The sequence below is a fragment of the Mercenaria mercenaria genome, chromosome 6 (assembly GCF_021730395.1).
Source record: "Mercenaria mercenaria strain notata chromosome 6, MADL_Memer_1, whole genome shotgun sequence".
Lineage (NCBI taxonomy): Eukaryota > Metazoa > Mollusca > Bivalvia > Venerida > Veneridae > Mercenaria > Mercenaria mercenaria.
Window position 1 is genome coordinate 8,415,550 of NC_069366.1, and position 20,322 is coordinate 8,435,871.

Sequence of the window (20,322 nt, forward strand, 5' to 3'; positions counted from 1 at the left end):
CTCAAGTGGTAGTGTATTGATGCAAATGTTTAAAATAGATGAAAGGAATTACATGGGTTACAATTTATCATTATATTTTCAATTTGGAACATAGTGTGTCTTGGTATGGTTGTTAGAACTGCAGAAAGAGTATTGATGCAAACTAAAACAGTTGATATCAATGCTTGTTTTGAATGACAAAATAGGATGTACTTAAGTACTATTTTTGTTTAAAGATTTTCCAGCATTTCTAAATGGATATTTTTAGAACAGGCTTAGACACAATACATTAATAGATTCTGCATGTACAGCTGCTGCTGTAGTTAAACAAACCAAATTTTTAGCCCACCTGGAGCAAAGATTCAGTGAGAAAGCTTAATATATGTTGATGGTTAAACAATCTTTAACCACAATATTACTTTAAACATCTTCTCTACAACTAGCTGTCATAATTACTTTGACCAGGGGTATGTAGCATTCTGATATATACCTCTCAAGTCTGCTTTTCAACATGCACAGAAGTACCACCATAGCTAAAAATAGAGAGAGAAAAAGATATACACGTCTTTTCATGCAGAAATGCTTGATGGATGGTCACCAAATTTTGATTAACATTTTCTGTCAAGTTATTCAGGTGGTGCCACTTGACTTCATTTAGGTTTCCCTGAAGACTACAAACAAAAATCGTAAAACACCTCTTATGAACTGCCTGATGAATCTTCACCAAACTTTGTCAGAAGAATCTTTGTATTAACTATTTTCAATTTTGATACAGATTCTTTGGAACGACCATCTTGGGGCCACAGAAATTAAAATGAAGGGAAAAAAATTTAAACAACCTTTTTCATCCGCTTGATATATTATGGTCTTTAACGTTAGTAAGAAACAGGTTTGGAAGAATCTCTCCTTAAATTTTCTACAAATGCCTTTACTACTCTCTTGTTTGCACTAACAGGTTCCCCAGGTAACCAGACACTGTGTCTTCATAGTGCTTACAATTCAAGCTTTCTATTACATTACTTTATGCTTGTATTGTATTGGTCATTATTGGTCAGAAAGATTATGGTAAAGTCAAAATGACTTTTGTTGCTTAATAAAGCTTTCATAGTTCGTTATTAATGACCTACATGATATACCTTGACAGTTTAACTTTGTCTTTATTCAAGACATGATATCTAGGAGAACCGTTTTTAACATATCTAAACAATGTGTAGAGGTTATATGTCTGCCAAATAATATGTTGATGTGACTTCAGTATTGTCTTGTTTTTACGAGAATGTGCATGTTTTTTTCTTGTTAGAATTATGAATATTTGATATTATTCCCCAAGTTTTAGGTACAGTAACTTAAAGAAAGTTTTCCCTCGTGGTCTTGCCGCTATCTGTAAGACAATGAGTCAGTGTCTGGATAAATGTTGATTGATCTTCCACTTAATCAAAGATACAGATCTAGAATACATATACTGTTAAAGATATCCAGTGCTCATAGTGTGTATATAGATTTACATTCATAATATGATACCCTGCTGTAAAAGTTGATTGTTTAAAATAACTTCAAGTCTTTTTAGTGGTAATACACATTTGTGTTTAACTTATAATACATGTTTTCAGTTTGTACTATTTTCAGCCTTTTGCATATAGTTCTGTTAAAACACTTAAAGATGTTATTTTTATGTGTACATTAACTTTATATGCAGAAATTAGTTCTGATTTTCAAACACAAAATTTGAGTCTAGTATACCTTTAAGAGAAAAGGAGGACCAGCAGCAGAATAATTTCACAAAGTTTAGTTGATTTAGTTCATTAAGTGAGAAGCTTAGAATTGTCCTTGTTAATTCATAGCTTGCTCCCATATCAAATGGAAACTTCTGCAAAATATTTGAATGAATGTATATCAAACTGATGCTATGTGATTGAAGTATTGGTCATTTGTTTTGATGCTGTGACCCATAATATATTTGTCTCTGGTATTTTTATACTGAGCCTGGTATACAAACTATGATAGCTTCAGTTAGTACTTACCAAGAATAGTGTAAGACTTTACAATGGCAAAAGCTTATTTATGTTTTTGTTAGCTCACCTGTCACGTAGTGACAGAGTGAGGTTTTGTGATCGCATTTTGTCCGTCATCCATTCACAGTTTCTTGTGAACACTGAACACGATAGAGACCACATTTTGCAAGCAATTTAAATCAGACTTGCACAAAACTTGTATTGGCATAATATCTTGGTTCATTTCAATAACTGGCCAGATCCCATCGTGGGTTCCAGAGTTATGGCCCCTTATAGGGCCAAAATTTGCTATTTTTAGCTTGTGAACATGATAGGGACCACATTTTGAAATCAACTTTAATCAAACTTGCACACAACTTGTATTGGCATAATATCTCAGTTCCTTTCCAAAAGTGGCCAGATCCCATCATAGGTTCCAGAGTTACGGCCCTTTAAGGGCCAAAATTAGCTATTTTGGCTTTTGCAGCCATATAGAGACTTCATTTATTTATGGTTTGATTTGATACAAACTTGCAAAATATCTTCAGCAACAATAAATCTTGGATTCCATGATGAATCTGTCAGATCCAATCATAGGTTCCAGGCACCTAATTGACCCCAGAAAGAGCCAAAATTTGTTAATTTTTACCTTGTGAACACGATAGAAGTGACATTTTATATTTGATTTTAACCACACTTACATACAACTTGTCACAATAACATCTCAATTCCTTTCAAAAACTGGCTAGATTGCATTATGGGTTCTAGAGTTACTACCCTTGAAAGGGGCAAAATCTTTTATTTTGGCCCTTTCAGCCATATAGAGGTTTCATTTATGCTTTGATTTGATACAAACTTGCACAAAATGATTATCTTTATGATCTCTAGGCCTGGATCGAAACTGAGTCATGTCAGGTCAAAAACTAGGTCATCAGGTCAAATCAAAGGAAAAGCTTGTAGAGGCCACATTTATGACCTTATCTTCATGAAACTTGGTCAGAATGTTTATCTTGGTGATTTCTAGGCCAAGTTCGAAACTGGGTCATATGGGGTCAAAAACTAGGTCACCCAGTCAAATCAAAGGAAAAGCTTGTTAACACTCTTGAGGCCACATTTATGGCCCTATCTTCATGAAGCTTGGTCAGAATGTTTATCTTGATGATTCCTAGGTAAGATCAAAACTGGGTCGTATGGGGTCAAAAACTAGGTTACCCGGTCAAATCAAAGGAAAAGCTTGTTAACACTTGTTCATTTTGATGTGCATGAAACTTGGTCAGAATGTTTGTGTGCATGAAATATCGAATGAATTTTTATCCGGGTCATGTAGGGTCAAAAACTAGGTCACCAAGTCAGATCAAAGAATAAGCTTGTTTACTCAAGAGGCCACGGTTTTTGGTCCAATCTTAATAAAAATTGGTCAGAATATTTGTCTCCATGAAATCAGTAGGTAAAACATGTGTACACTGTTATTGTATGTTACTCAGGTGAGCTACTTAGGGCCATCTTGGCTCTCCTGTTCATAGAATTCTATTTATGTTTTCAGAATGGGGTTGGCTGTATCTCTAGTGGCTACAGTCAAAGAAAAGGTAAGATTGCCAGTACTCCGGCAACACTCTAACAATACTCTGACAATAATATGAAAGTGCTGTAGCAGTTCTCTGACAACACTCTGGACACTACCCTGGCAGTATTAGAAGTTTTCTGACAATACTCCGGCAACACTGATGCTTCTCTGACAATGATGTAACAGTGCCGTAGTAGTTATCTGACAATAGTCTGGCAACACTGACATTATTATAACACTGTTGTAGCAGTTCTCTGACAGTACTCTGGTAACACTGACTATACTCTGGCAACAATCTGACAATGCTCTGGTAGTATTATTATAACTATTCTGTAGCAGTACTCTGGCAACACTCTGACAGTACTCTGGCAACAATCTGACAATGCTGACTGGCAGTATTATAGTATTCCTGTAGCAATTCTTTGACAGTATTCTGGCAACACTGACAATGCACTGACAGTATTATAACAATATTGTAGTGGTTCTCTGACAATGCTCTGGAGGTATTATACCATTTCTGTAGTAGTCCACTGACAATACTTTTGTCTATACTCAACAGTTCTAAGTACAGAAAAATAAGGTTATACCTGTTTTTAGCCCACCATCATCAGATGGTGGGCTATTCAAATCACTCTGCGTCCGTGGTCCGACGTCCGTCCTTCCGTTAACAATTTCTCGTTATCGTATCTCCTCAGAAACTACCAGGGGGATTTTGACCAAACTTTGTCAGAATGATGTATTGGTACCCTAGTTGTGTCCCCCTGAAAATCAGACTGGTTCAACAATTCTTTAGTGAGTTATGGCCCTTTGTTTATTTCTATAATTTACATAGATTTATATAGGGAAAACTTGAAAATCTTCTTGTCCAAAACCACAGAGCCTAGAGCTTTGATATTTGGTATGAAGCATCATCTAGTGGTCCTCTACCAAAATGATTCAAATTATTTCCCTGGGGTCTAATATGGCCCCGCCCCGGGGGTCACATGGTTTATATAGACTTATATAGGGAAAAACTTTGAAAAACCTCTTATTCAAAAACACAGGGCCTAGGGCTTTGATATTTTGTATGCGACATTTTCTAGTGGTCTTCTACTAAGATTGTTCAAATTATTCCCCTAGGGTCAAATATGGCCCCGCCCCGGGGGTCACATTGTTTACATACACTTATATAGGGAAAAACTTTGAAAATCTTCTTGTCCAAACCACAAAGCCTAGGGCTTTGGCATTTGTAATGTAGCATCATCTAGTGGTTCTCTACCAAGTTTGTTCAAATCATCCCCTAGGGTCAATTATGGCCCCGCCCTGGGGGTCACATGGTTCATATAGACTTATATAGGGAAAAGCTTTTAAAATCTTCTTGTCAATAACCTACAACATTCAAGTTTGGACCACCTGTATGGTTTTGAGTGGCAAGATGAACCTTGACATGAGTTGACCTTGATTTTGACCTAGTGACCTACTTTCACATTTCTGTAGCTACAGCCTTCAAATTTGAACCACATGCATAGTTTTGTGCACTGAAAAAAACTTTGACCTTGATATTGACCTAGTGACCTACTTTCACATTTTTGAAGGTACAGGCTTCAAATTTGGACCACATGCATAGTTCTGTGTTCCGAAATAAAATTTGACCTTGATTTTGACCTAGTGACCTACTTTCACATTTCTCAAGCTACAGCCTTCAAATTTGGACCACATGCATAGTTTTGTGTTCCGAAATGAAATTTGATCTTCATTTTGACCTAGTGACCTACTTTCACATTTCTCAAGCTACAGCCTTCAAATTTGGACCACATGCATAATTTTGTGTACCGAAACAAACTTTGACCTTTACATTGACCTAGTGACCTACTTTCACATTATTGAAGGTACAGGCCTCAAATTTGGACCACATGCATAGTTCTGTGTTCCGAAATAAAATTTGACCTTGATTTTGACCTAGTGACCTACTTTCACATTTTTCAAGCTACAGCCTTCAAATTTGGACCACTTTGTCCTTGAAATTGATATAGTGACCTACTTTCACATTTCTCAAGCTACAGGTTTCAAATTTTGACCAATGCACAGTGTTTTGTATGGAAATGAAATTTGACCTTGAGCTAGTCAATAAGTCTTTAAATTTGGAATTCTCAAAAATGGCACATTGGTGGGCGCCAAGATCACTCTGTGATCTCTTGTTAGCTCATCAGCTCACATTTCAAGATAATGTGAAATAGTTGATAAGGTGTCAGTGGCTCATCTCCCGTATTAAATTTTTTCCATGAAGTGAACTCAACTGTTGCACTGCTGTTTATTCACTGTATATGGAGTATTGTCTGTCTGCTTAGCTGAATAGGGAGGACACAAATCTACAGATTGTGGGGTCACGAGTTTGATCATCATGCATGGTGCATGTTCTCCATGACTATTGATAAAAGACATGATGTCTAAAATCAGTCGTCCACTTCTGATTTATTTGGGAGAAGTTGACAGTTACCTGTGGAGGATTTAGGTTAGTACTGGTACGAATCCAGGCCATCTGCTACATAACTGAAGTACTGTTAAAAGATCACTATACCTAAAATAAAACAACCTGATTTATCAGTAACCTATGTTATAAATGTATATATTTTTTGACCACTCATCAGCCTCTTGTTTTTCGATAAATTGTTGTCATGGGGAAATATATTTTCTGTAAAATAATATCTAGTTTAAATTACTTTCTATTTATTAATAAATGAAATATGTGAATAACCTTACAGAAAAACTACAACATTACTGTAGATAAGGAAACAAATTGACTGACTGTGGTTGATAGATGCTGTAAAAGAATGATAACTTGCTGATGAAATTTATATAAACAATTAATGTCTATACTTCTTCCAGAAATTACCTACTACAGAAAATAGGGAGATTGTTGCTTTTGGTTTAGAGCCATACCTTTTATTATCATTTTATGAAGAAAGTAATAATGATAAAGTTTATAGGATTCATTGTAGTATTAACAATATTTTCATACTTCTTCTTTATCATTGATGTAAAATGTCAGTATAATAATTACGTTGGAAAGATTGTGGTGTTTATTTTAGGATTTATGTTTGCTGCCATTTTATTACTTGATTAAAAAGTGTCATTTTGCAAAACTCATTATTGATAACAGTACGTATTGGTCTGCGGTCAAGAGTGAATGACATATTCTGTCATGAAAGTGTTTTTATTAGCTCACCTGTCACAAAGTGACAAGGTGAGCTTTAGTGATCGCGCGGTGTCGAAACAGGTTCATGTGCGGTCAAGTTCGAAACAGGGTCATGTACGGTCAAAAACTAGGTCAGTAGGTTGAAAAATAGAAAAACCTTGTGACCTTTCTAGAGGACAGACTTGTGAATGGATCTCCATAAAATCTGGTCAGGATGTTCATCTTGATGATATCTAGGTCAAGTTCAAAAGTGGGTCACGTGCCATCAAAAAGTAGGTCAGTAGGTCAAATAATAAAAAAACGTGACCTCTCTAGAGGCCATATTTTTCATGGGATCTGTATGAAAGTTGGTCTGAATGTTTATCTTGATGATATATAGGTCAAGTTTGAAACTGGGTCAACTGCGATCAAAAACTAGGTCAGTAGGTCTTGAAATAGAAAAACCTTGTGACCTCTCTAGAGGCCATACCCTTGAATGGATCTTTATGAAAGTTGGTCAGAATGTTCATCTTGATGATATCTAGGTCAAGTTCGAAACTGGGTCACGTGCCATGAAAAACTAGGTCAGTAGGTCTAAAAATAGAGAAACATTGTGACCTCTCTAGAGGCCATATATTTCACAAGATCTTCATGGAAATTGGTCAGAATGTTCACCTTGATGATATCTAGGTCAAGTTCGAAACTGGGTCACGTTCCTTCAAAAACTAGGTCAGTAGGTCTAAAAATAGAAAAACCTTGTGACCACTCTAGAGGCCATATATTTCACAAGATCTTCATGAAAATTCGTCAGAACCTTCAACTTGATGATATCTAGGTCGAGTTCGAAACTGGGTCACGTGCCATCAAAAACTAGGTCAATAGGTCAGATAATAGAAAAACCTTGTGACCTCTCTAGAGGCCATATTTTTCATGGGATCTGTATGAAAGTTGGTCTGAATGTTTATCTTGATGATATATAGGTCAAGTTTGAAACTGGGTCAACTGCGATCAAAAACTAGGTCAGTAGGTCTTGAAATAGAAAAACCTTGTGACCTCTCTAGAGGCCATACCCTTGAATGGATCTTCATGAAAATTAGTCAGAATGTTCACCTTGATGATATCTAGGTCAAGTTAGAAACTGGGTCATGTGCCTTAAAAAACTAGGTCAGTAGGTCAAATAATAAAAAACTTTGTGACCTCTCTAGAGGCCATACTTTTCACGGGATCTGTATGAAAGTTGTATCTAGGTCAAGTTGAAACTGATCAACTGCGTCAAAAACTAGTCAGTAGGTCTAAAATAGAAAAACTTTTGACCTCTCTAGAGGCCAATTTAATGGATCTTCATAAAATTGGTAGATGTTCACCTGATGATATCTAGGTCAGTTCAAAATGGGTCACGTTGCATCAAAAATAGGTCAGTAGGTCAAATAATAAAAAAACCGTGACCTCCCTAGAGGCCATATTTTTCATGGGATCTGTATGAAAGTTGGTCTGAATGTTATCTTGATGATATATAGGTCAAGTTTGAAACTGGGTCAACTGCGATCAAAAACTAGGTCAGTAGGTCTTGAAAATAGAAAAACCTTGTGACCTCTCTAGAGGCCATACCCTTGAATGGATTTATGAAAGTTGGTCAGAATGTTCATCTTGATGATATCTAGGTCAAGTTCGAAACTGGGTCACGTGCCATGAAAAACTAGGTCAGTAGGTCTAAAAATAGAGAAACATTGTGACCTCTCTAGAGGCCATATATTTACAAGATCTTCATGAAATTGGTCAGAATGTTCACCTTGATGATATCTAGGTCAAGTTTCGAAACTGGGTCACGTCCTTCAAAAACTAGGTCAGTAGGTCTAAAAATAGAAAAACCTTGTGACCACTCTAGAGGCCATATTTTTCACAAGATCTTCATGAAAATTCGTCAGAACCTTCAACTTGATGATATCTAGGTCGAGTTCGAAACTGGGTCACGTGCCATCAAAAACTAGGTCAATAGGTCAGATAATAGAAAAACCTTGTGACCTCTCTAGAGGCCATATTTTTCATGGGATCTGTATGAAAGTTGGTCTGAATGTTTATCTTGATGATATATAGGTCAAGTTTGAAACTGGGTCAACTGCGATCAAAAACTAGGTCAGTAGGTCTTGAAATAGAAAAACCTTGTGACCTCTCTAGAGGCCATACCCTTGAATGGATCTTCATGAAAATTAGTCAGAATGTTCACCTTGATGATATCTAGGTCAAGTTAGAAACTGGGTCATGTGCCTTAAAAAACTAGGTCAGTAGGTCAAATAATAAAAAACTTTGTGACCTCTCTAGAGGCCATACTTTTCACGGGATCTGTATGAAAGTTGGTATCTAGGTCAAGTTTGAAACTGGATCAACTGCGGTCAAAAACTAGGTCAGTAGGTCTAAAATTAGAAAAATCTTTTGACCTCTCTAGAGGCCATATTTTTCAATGGATCTTCATGAAAATTGGTGAGAATGTTCACCTTGATGATATCTAGGTCAGTTTCGAAACTGGGTCACGTGTGGTCAAAAACTAGGCCAGTAGGTATAAAAATATAAAAACCTTGTGACCTCCCTAGAGACCATATTTTTCAATGGATCTTCATGAAAATTGGTCAGAATGTTCATCTTGATGATATCTAGGTCAAGTTCGAAACTGGGTCACGTGCCATCAAAAACTAGGTCAGTAGGTCTAAAAATAGACATAGTTGTGACCTCCCTAGAGGCCATATTTTTCCAATGGATCTTCATGAAAATTGGTCAGAATGTTCACCTTGATGATATCTAGGTCAGGTTCAGAACTGGGTCACATGCAATTAAAAACTAGGTCATTAGGTCTAAAAGTAAAAAAACCTTGTGACCTCTCTAGAGGCCTTATTTTTCAATGGATCTTCATGAAAGTTGGTCTGAATGTTCATACTGATGATATCTAGGTCAGGTTTGAAAGTGGGTCATGTGCTGTCAAAAACTAGGTCATAAGGTCTAAATATAGAAAAACCTAGTGACCTCTGGAGGCCATATTTTTCAATGGATCTTCATGAAAATTGGTCAGAATGTTCACTTTGATAAAATCTAGATCAAGTTTGAAAGTGGGTCACGTGCGGTCAAAAACTAGGTCATTAGGTCTAAAAATAGAAAAGCCTTGTGACCTCCCTAAAGGCCATATTTTTCAATGGATCTTCATGAAAATTTGTCAGAATGTTCATACTGATGATATCTAGGTCAAGTTTGAAACTTGATCACGTGCAGTCCACAACTAGGTCAGTAGGTCTAAAAATAGAAAATCCTTGTGACCTCCCTAGAGGCCATATTTTTCAATGGATCTTCATGGAAATTGGTCAATGTGTTCACCTTGATGATATCTAGGTCAGGTTCGAAAATGGGTCACGTGCGGTCAAAAACTAGGTCAGTAGGTCTAAAAATAGATAACCTTGTTACCTCTCTGGAGACCATATTTTTCAATGGATCTTCATGAAAGTTGGTCTGAATGTTCACCTTGATGATATCTAGGTCAAGTTCGAAAGTGGGTCACGTGCGATCAAAAACTAGGTCAGTAGGTCTAAAAATAGAAAACCTTGTGACCTCTCTAGAGGCCATACTGTTCTGGAGATCTTCATGAAAATTGGTGAGAATGTTCACCTTAATGATATCTAGGTCAAGTTCAAAACTGGGTCACGTGCGGTCAAAAACTAGGTCATTAGGTCAAATAATAGAAAAACCTTGTGACCTCTCTAGAGGCCAAACTTTTCATGAGATCTTCATGAAAATTGGTGAGAATGTTCACCTTGATGATATCTAGGTCAATTTCGAAACTGGGTCACGTGCCTTCAAAACCTAGGTCATTAGGTCAAATAATAGAAAAACCTTGTGACCTCACTAGAGGCCATATTTTTCAAATGATCATCATGAAAATTGGTCAGAATTTTTATCTCGATGATGTCTAGGTCAAGTTCAAAACTGGGTCACATGAGCTCTAAAACTAGGTCACTATGTCAAATAATAGAAAAAACGATGTCATACTCAGTCCAAAACTGGGTCATGTGGGGACTGGTGAGCGATTCAGGACCATCATGGTCCTCTTGTTAAGCAGATTGTTAGATATGGCCATAGTCCTCAATAGACATTTATGTGTTTATACTGAGTATCAGAACAGTGCTTTTATTCAGAATCTTGCCAGACACCTGGATGGTTGCATTGTATGAAACAAAACCTGAATGCTTTTCTCTGTTACAGGTTTGGTACCATTCTAATTGTGCAAATAGAGGGCGTGGCTGTTACAATACTAATCTCACTGACAGAGGGGGATGCTGTATATGGTACAATGAACCACAGGTTTGTAAATGATAGTTCAAGGCTTTTTATATGCCAGTAAACTTGAACATACTGTTTGAACCTCTCCGGCAGCAGGCAGGCAGGGTTCACAATAGTTGTCAACTCTCTAACATGAGCAGTTCCTATCCAGTTTTCACTAAACTTGTCACAATGTTTATGGGTTGAACTACGCAAGAATTGACATTGTTATCTGAATAGTTTGTATCTCGTGCTCACCAACTCCTTTCTCACCATTGTCCTCTCTCTAACTTGAGTAGTTCTTATCCAATTTCCACCAAACTTGTTCACAATATTTATAGGCATAATGTCTCAGTCATGATAACCAGCTGGATAGTTCTAGGCACTCTGAAGTTGTGGCCTTTGCATTATTTAACTGCTACAATTGACAGTATTCACTTAATAACTTAAGCAGGTCTCACTCAGTGTTCACTGAACAGATAATGTTTGGGCATCTTATTTTGGCAAAGTCCAGTAACCAGACAAATAGTCTTTGTCGCTCTGGAGTATTTACCCTTAAATTAGTCTGAGAAAATTGACCAGTGGTCTGCTCATTAGGTAAAGTACTTTCAACAGCAGAAATAAATTGCTGTGACTGGTGTATTTTAGCATGGTTTTGGCACTCTTCATGTTAGTTGAGATCTGTGGGTTTATGCGGAGTTAAGGGCTTTCAAGGTCTGGAAATAAATACATGTACATAACTGGGCTTTTCTATACAATTGGCAATGATAGTTATTTTACATCTGAAAGATTTGAGGAAAACCTTCAAGTTTTGTAATAACAGATAGAAGTTTAACAACAATACTGAAATACTAGTGATTAATTTTTAATCTGTTTTGGTAGGAACAATAAGTAAATGGTGTCAATATCCTTTTGTATAACTTAGGCTGAGTAATAGCCCATACACATATATCCTTGACCTTTACAGCATAGGTAGTTGAGTCTGCATGTTACATAGCTTGGAGATGAGAAGTGTCCCCACTTAGATAGTATTTAGATAAATAAGATTCCTGTATTGCTGTCTACCTGTTCCTCCTGATTATATATGGTTCCAGTCTGTCTGCTTGATTTTATGTTTGAACATGCGTAATAAAATCTAAACCTAAAATCAAGCTAATCTTCACAAAAGATCTGATCATTAGTGTATAGGAGAAGTATTGATTAGGCCAGACTACCTGTTTTGGCCTCATTAAGCCTAATTAAAGATAGTGATATGGAACCTTGATTTGAAGATGTTTTAATCTGGTGCATGTTGATAGTACACCACCATATTTAGAGATCAAGAAAATAAGATATTTAGTATTTTAGTTGATAAGAAGCTAGTGTATGACCACTGTGCAATGTTTGTTAAGCCTTTAGCCTGCTGTCGGCCTTTGTGACCAGTGCAGACCATGATCAGCCTTCGAATAATAAATGGTATTGCCCAAATTGAATGATGGACCAGTCCATTTCAGAAATTTAGCAGGCTAAAGGTTAAAGACTTTTCCTGAGCAAGTCTTGATGTTGGTTACCTCCTTGTCCCATGTGAAAGACGATCAGTATATCAGAATTGTAAATGGTCATCAAAATTTTCTTTCTGTTGTATTGTAATTTATTGTTTAATAAAAATATGAAACAAAATCATGAGATAAAACTAATATAGGTTTAAGAAGACCGCCCGTAGATCACATATCACAGCCAAAGTATTACAAGTCAACTGTCTACACTGAAGTAATTATGTCTCCCCCAGGAGACATATTGTTTTTGCCCTGTCCGTCCGTCCGTATGTCACACTTCATTTCCGAGCAATAACTGGAGAACCATTTGACCTAGAACCTTCAAACTTCATAGGGTTATAGGGCTGCTGGAGTAGACGACCCCTATTGTTTTTGGGGTCACTCCGTCAAAGGTCAAGGTCACAGGGGCCTGAACATTGAAAACCATTTCCGATCAATAACTAGAGAACCACTTGACCCAGAATGTTGAAACTTCATAGGATGATTGTACATGCAAAGTAGATGACCCCTATCGTTTTTGGGGTCACTCCATTAAAGGTCAAGGTCACAGGGGCCCGAACATTGAAAACCATTTCCGGTCAGTAACTTGAGAACCACTTGACCCAGAGTGTTGAAACTTCATAGGATGATTGGTCATGAAGAGTAGATGACCCCTATTGATTTTGGGGTCATTCTGTCAAAGGTCAAGGTCACAGGGGCCTGAACATGGAAAACCATTTCCGATCAATAACTAGAGAAGCACTTGATCCAGAATGTTGAAACTTCATAGAATGATTGTACATGCAAAGTAGATGACCCCTATCGATTTTGGGGTCACTCCATTAAAGGTCAAGGTCACAGGGGCCCGAACATTGAAAACCATTTCCGGTCAGTAACTTGAGAACCACTTGACCCAGAATGTTGAAACTTCATAGGATGATTGGTCATGAAGAGTAGATGACCCCTTTTGATTTTAGGGTCACTCTGTCAAAGGTCAAGGTCACAGGGGCCTGAACATGGAAAACAATTTCCGATCAATAACTAGAGAAGCACTTGATCCAAAATGTTGAAACTTCATAGGATGATTGTACATGCAAAGTAGATGACACCTATTGATTTTGGGGTCACTCCATTAAAGGTCAAAGTCACAGGGGCCCGAACATTGAAAACCATTTCCAGTCAGTAACTTGAGAACCACTTGACCCAGAATGTTGAAACTTCATAGGATGATTGGTCATGAAGAGTAGATGACCCCTATTGATTTTGGGGTCACTCTGTCAAAGGTCAAGGTCACAGGGGCCTGAACATGGAAAACCATTTCCGATCAATAACTAGAGAACCACTTGACCCAGAATGTTGAAACTTCATAGGATGATTGTACATGCAGAGTAGATGACCCCTATCGATTTTGGGGTCACTCCATTAAAGGTCAAGGTCACAGGGGCCTGAACATTGAAAACCATTTCCAGTCAGTAACTTGAGAACCACTTGACCCAGACTGTTGAAACTTCATAGGATGATTGGTCTTGAAGAGTAGATGACCCCTATTGATTTTGGGGTCACTCTGTGAAAGGTCAAGGTCACAGGGGCCTGAACATGGAAAACCATTTCCGATCAATAACTAGAGAACCACTTGACCCAGAATGTTGAAACTTCATAGGATGATTGTACATGCAAAGTAGATGACCCCTATCGATTTTGGGGTCACTCCATTAAAGGTCAAGGTCACAGAGGCCTGAACATTGAAAACCATTTCCGATCAATAACTTGAGAACCACTTGACCCAGAATGTTGAAACTTAATAGGATGATTAGTCATGCAGAGTAGATGACCCCTAATGATTTTGGGGTCACTCTGTGAAAGGTCAAGGTCACAGGGGCCTGAACATTGAAAACCATTTCCGGTCAGTAACTTGAGAACCACTTGACCCAGAATGATGAAATTTCATAGGATGATTGGTCATACAGAGTAGATGACCCCTAATGATTTTAGGGTCACTCTGTTAAAGGTCAAGGCCACAGGGGCCTGAACATGCAAAACCATTTCCAATCAATAACTTGAGAACCTCTCAACCCAGAATGTTGAAACTTCATATGATGATTGTTCATGCACAGTAAATGACCCCTATTGTTTTTGGGGTCACTCGGTTAAAGGTCAAGGTCACAGGGGCCTGAACATTGATAACCAGTTCCGATCAATAACTTGAGAACCACTTGACCCAGAATGTTGAAACTTCATAGGATGATTGAACATGCAGAGTAGATGACCCCTATTGATTTTGGGGTCAGTCTATTAAAGGTCAAGGCCACAGTGGCCTGTTCATGTAAAATCATTTTTTGGAAATAACTTGAGAACCACTTGACCTACAATGTTGAAACTTAATAGGATGATAGGACTTGCAGAGTAGATGACCCCTATTTATTTTGAGGTCACTTGATCAAAGGTCAAGGTCACAGAAGCCTGAACAGTGACTTGAGAACTACTAGGCCAAGAGTGTTGAAATTTAGCGGGATGATTGGACATGCCAAGTAGATGATCCCTACTGCAGCCAACCATCAGTGTCTCTTTGACTTTTGCTCCTGACCCCTATTGACTTCTTGCCTATAGGACTTTGCATTGGGGGAGACATGCGCTTTTTTACAAAAGCATTTTCTAGTTACCTCTGTGGTTAAGGCTTCCAGTTTCAAGTAATTTGCCCCAGTAGCCTTGCATGTGTTTTGTAGAATTTTATCAATGTGACATTTTGTCTGGTACATCATTTTTTGCTATTTTACATAATGAGCTTTGCCTAGAAAAAAGCTCTTAGTATAGACAGTTTAAATAAAATACAACCAATGATCATAAATTGTTTAAGCTTTCTTCATGATCAAGTAAAAGTAAATGAGTATACTGGTTGGGAACCATTTTCCGGACACATTGTCATATTTCGGCTCCATTAGTCCCTAAAAAAATATTTGACATAAATGAAGCCTACACTGCACAAACTTCAGCTCCTTCTGCATCAGATGTAATCAACATTGCGTTGTGACGTAAAATATGGGTTCCATGAGGCCTCAAATGGGGTCACGAAAAGAAGTAATTTCCCCCGTGAGGTAAACCAGTAGCTGGCCAAAAATATTTTGACCATGTTTTGCTGTTATTTTGATATCGAAATATGTAATTAAACTATTTTTACACATTTCTTTACCTTTAATCTCTTCAAAAAGTGCACATGAAACATAATCCGACATTCAATAGCAGCTACGAAAGCAAACCGAAGTTGAAGATAAAAGCTCGAATTACGTCTAACACGAATTCTTGATAATTCCAATAGATATAGAATAAAATTAGTGCAAAAATCGACAGCCCTGCATTTTATGTAACTATACCATAACAAAAGTAGCACATGTTATCAGCAGACAATCAATATGTAGTTTAATTATTTCTTCCCCACTTGATACCTCGGCAAGTGTAAATTACTGCGCATGCGCAATGCTATCTTCATGCCCCGTTAAGACAGAAAGTTGTTTTGTAAACACATGCGAGGTATCATAATAAAACCTAACATTATACAGCCTTGTAATATAGTGGCTTGTTGTACACATAAAGAACAAACATCTAAATGATCTAGATATAGAGAATAATAGGTTAGTGCCGTAGATGAGAAAGATTATCTGGCGAGGTGGAGGAGGTTATCGGGTGAGCCGAAGGCGAACCTGATAACGTCCGGAGCCGAGCCAGATAAACTTTCTTTATCTTAGGCAATAACCTATTATTCTATTTATCTTGTTATTACTTCATTTTCCGATATTTGGCAATTTATTTTTACAAAAATAAGTGTGCGACAACCGTTTTAATGACGTCACTTATATAATGACGTAATCACCGACACAGTAATATGGTTACAATTAAAAATCGCAATAACTTCTTCATTTTTGAATAAAAACTCATTATTTGACCACTCATTTTCTTAGTTCGGACATTTCCAACACAATGGTGATGGTTTCCATGCAAAATTTCTTATGACAACAATATCGATCATAAGGTCACATGATCAACTGACCGTATATCACTGGTCACGTGTCAACTGACGGTATATCAAGAAAGATATACGGCACCCTGATATCGGGTCGAAAATACTGCAAGTGACAGGATAAGAAACAATTACGTGAATAACAACGGAATAAAGTGGATATTACATGTGTCTGGAAACTGGTTCCCAACCAGTAGAGGAAGAAATATGGCTTAACTCACATGAAATGTGTATATGAGCCGCACCATGAGAAAACCAACATAGTGCGTTTGCGACCATCATGGATCCAGACCAGCCTGTGCATCTGTGCAGTCTGGTCAGGATCCATGCTGTTCGCTTTCAAAGCCTATTGCAATTAGAGAAACCGTTAGCGAACAGTATGGATCCTGGCCAGAATGTGCAGATGCGCAGGCCAGTCTGGATTCATGCTGGTCGCAAATGTTGGTTTTCTCATGGTGCTGCTCATATACTGTATATGTGCTCTCTCTGTGTAGATGTTATGTTTCTCAGTTGCTGTTATTCCAGTGCTGTTATGTAAGACATAGGTTAGCAAAATGTATACAGTTGAATACTGTTTTCAGTTGTTAGCTGATGTAGAAGAGCATTTGGATATCACCATAGACCAGGTTGAACCAGATATGAAAGTTCCAGTCAATGAGTTTGATGGTAAAGTCACCTATGGTCAGAAGAGGAGACTTGGTGGTAAGGAATTGTATCTACTGTTGAAAGATCTAAATAATGTTCTTTGCTTGTATAACTTAGCTTAGACCTGGCCCAAAGGTTTGAAGAATAATTACACTAAAATCTCAACAGAGTGTTATCATTGGCTTTCTTGTTTTTTCTTCATACAGGAAGTGGCTACAAGGGACATGTTGATTCTCTTGCCCCGGCAGTGATGGAGCTAGCAAAGCTTGAGAAAAGAGTGCAGACATCGTTCATAGATCTTAAATACAAGAAGAAGTTCTGCCAGCGCTAGATGTCAGGATTTATGTATATCACCAGGATTGATACATCTCATGTCTGGTTTGAGGGACAATTCAACTCTGCTTTCAGACAGTTATAGAAGTGCAAAACGCAAAAACATCACATATTCAGAATGTAATAGTGATCTTTAATTATAGGCAAAACAAGTGTAATTGCATATTGCAGGTGCGGTATTTCCACGAAATTATTAAAGAAATTGTAGCCGGCAGTTTTATAAAGTAATTTACATCATGAACACTTCAATCATGTTAGGGCTTAGAGCGAAACTGGTCTATCTTTATATAGAAATAGAAGCAGATAGACCAGTTTTGCTCTAACATTTCAGGATTAACATATACATGTAGCTGCTTTTGGTGTAGGTTCTTTAGATGTAGCCTTCAGTAGGAGTGGGTTTCATCATTACAAAATCCTGTGTAGCAATATCATTGTCTGGATCCTTTATCACCCACCTGTCCTACAGGTGTTGATTGGCAGATATCCTTGTTTACAACATCTTTGATCTTGTAAAGTGAGAGGACTTGAATACCACTTGATTTCTTGGCTGTCTGTTCAGTAGACAAGTTCATAGAAACTATTGCCATTTACTGACTGGAGGATGCTACTATTTTTGGCCATTAAGTTACTAAATGTGTATAACATGGGGAACTGAAGTATATCTTATACTGTTGAAATGAAAAACACTTCCTTACTAATAACTAGAGAAATGATCAAAAGAAATCTACTAACCCATTATTCTTAGTGGGTTTTTTTGCATCGCTTGTATTGATTTTAAGTTCTTGTATGTCCCAAAAACTTGATTAAAGATTTGACATTGCTTCATTTTGAAATGAAATTGCCAAGATAAAGGAATGATTTTAAATATTCATGCCACTGCTCTTGACAGCTATATGAGAATTTACTAACCAAGCGTATTGAAATACAGCAAAATCTCTTCTTTATCGCCTTTAATGCAAAAACATTGAATCAGATGACATTTTATCTTTTGCAGACATCATTGAGCAGTATTGATCATTCCTTTATGTAATGGAAATATATTTTTGTGTAAAGAGTAGAAATTATGTATATGGGTTTATCAAACATTTTTCAGTATACAGTACATTATGTTTTTCAATTCGTAACATTTATATGTATTCAATGGGTTCAAGTGAAAGAATATGTCTGCTTTAATGCGAGAAGTCACCTCAGCACAACACTGAAAGAAGCAAAATAGATATGATTTAATAATGCTTTTGCTTGGTAATAGAGAAATTACAGAAGCTGAAAGATGTTAGTTTTAACCTGCAACTGGTTCTTAAAAATTTCCGAACAGTTGTGAGGTAAAACATGCCGTTTATGGTATATCTATAGATGGTGACCAACTTCTCCGCTGCTATGGCATTGTTAGAAATAACTGATCTGGAGACAAGTTGTCATCACATAAGTTTAAGAGATACAAGTTATCTAGCATACTATATAGTCCCAGCAATCAGGATTGAAGTCCTCCAAGAAAACTGCATGTTTCGTTTTCCCTATAGGACTTTCTGTTTTGTCTTATTTTCCACAATAAAACCATTAGTGAAGTAAGTATTATACTGAATGAAAGATTTATGTGTAACATAACTGTTAGAATGAGAAATTATTTCCATGCTTCCTGTGTTGTATAATAAAATTTAAAGCATATTTGTGTTTGTTTTGTACATTGCATATTAATTCTTTAATTACTCCTCAAGTAAATGTGAACATATAACTCGTAAAAATGTTATTTAGTCAATGGTTGTGTTGTCTATAACAGTCTAAGTTTCATTGTTAGTAATTGCACACAATGTTTATGGGCCACATAGATTTGCCGCTCTCTTTATGTCTGTCCGTTTGACCATCCTTTCATCCATACGGATATCTGTCCGTTTGTGTTGTGTATATCTGTAAAAGCTAGAGTCGTGTAGCATCAAAGGATTGTTATAAGGCTTGTAAAGTTGTGCACTTGTACACCACCAGATCAGACGTCTTTGATGTTGTAAGTAGATCTATGAAATATGTATTTCTTAATTCTGAAAGTTATTGTTTTGAGCAAAAAAAAAAAACACTATATTTCCCTTTCATGTATAACATAACTTTTAGCTCAACTGGTCACATTCCTTGACTATATTGAAATACTTTACTAGAGCTTTCACAAATGTGATTAAGACAAAAACCCTTACGCATACCTAGGTTACAAATATTGATCATTGCTGAAAGTTTGAATAAATTATATGAACTAATAAATGAGGAATTCAGGTCACAAACATTTCTCTATATATCGTATAGAGTGCAAGCTATATTGCAAAAACGGCATTCCATAAATGCGATTAAGCCAATCTCATATCGGTAAAAAGTCGCGTGAAATCACCCAGTCAAAATGTGCTACACTACTTGTTGTATTCCAATATACCTGCAGGTAATAAGTCGACAAACTTACGGGGATACAGGGGTACACATGCAGCTACACTAAGACGGCAATATTTCAACGTTAAGGTCAACATTTTTTATCAGTAAACGTTTTCCTCAGACACTCGCATGTTTGATTCCATTTTCCAGCGATTATAAATTCTAACATGGCTCGATTTGATTTCCAGTTAAACAAAGAAGGAAATCAAGCTCTGTATATTCTGCGATAAACAACGGTTGACGCACGGACCGGTAAGAAAGCAGTATGACGTAAAATTGCAGCATGACGCCCGATAAATTACTCCTGGGGTAAATGAGGTCCAGCATAATATTAAAATATGTCATGAGCATGTCAGAATGAAAACAATCAATGCCTTCTTGTGATTTATCGTCTAACTTACCACGGTTCATCGTTCAGATGC

The 20,322-nt window shown here is 37.1% G+C and overlaps 1 protein-coding gene across 1 annotated transcript in view; it reads left to right on the plus strand.

The window, feature by feature from the left end:
• Positions 1-19,156, plus strand: part of LOC123549716 (ATP-dependent RNA helicase DDX1-like) — a 193,714-nt gene extending 174,558 nt beyond the window's left edge. The window contains exons 20-23 of the mRNA XM_045338033.2: positions 3,514-3,556; positions 10,931-11,029; positions 17,095-17,215; positions 17,365-19,156. Of these exons, the coding sequence (XP_045193968.2) occupies positions 3,514-3,556; positions 10,931-11,029; positions 17,095-17,215; positions 17,365-17,489 (388 nt within the window). The 3' untranslated portion in view covers positions 17,490-19,156. The remainder of the gene's footprint in view (positions 1-3,513; positions 3,557-10,930; positions 11,030-17,094; positions 17,216-17,364) is intronic.
• Positions 19,157-20,322: the final 1,166 nt, after the last annotated feature.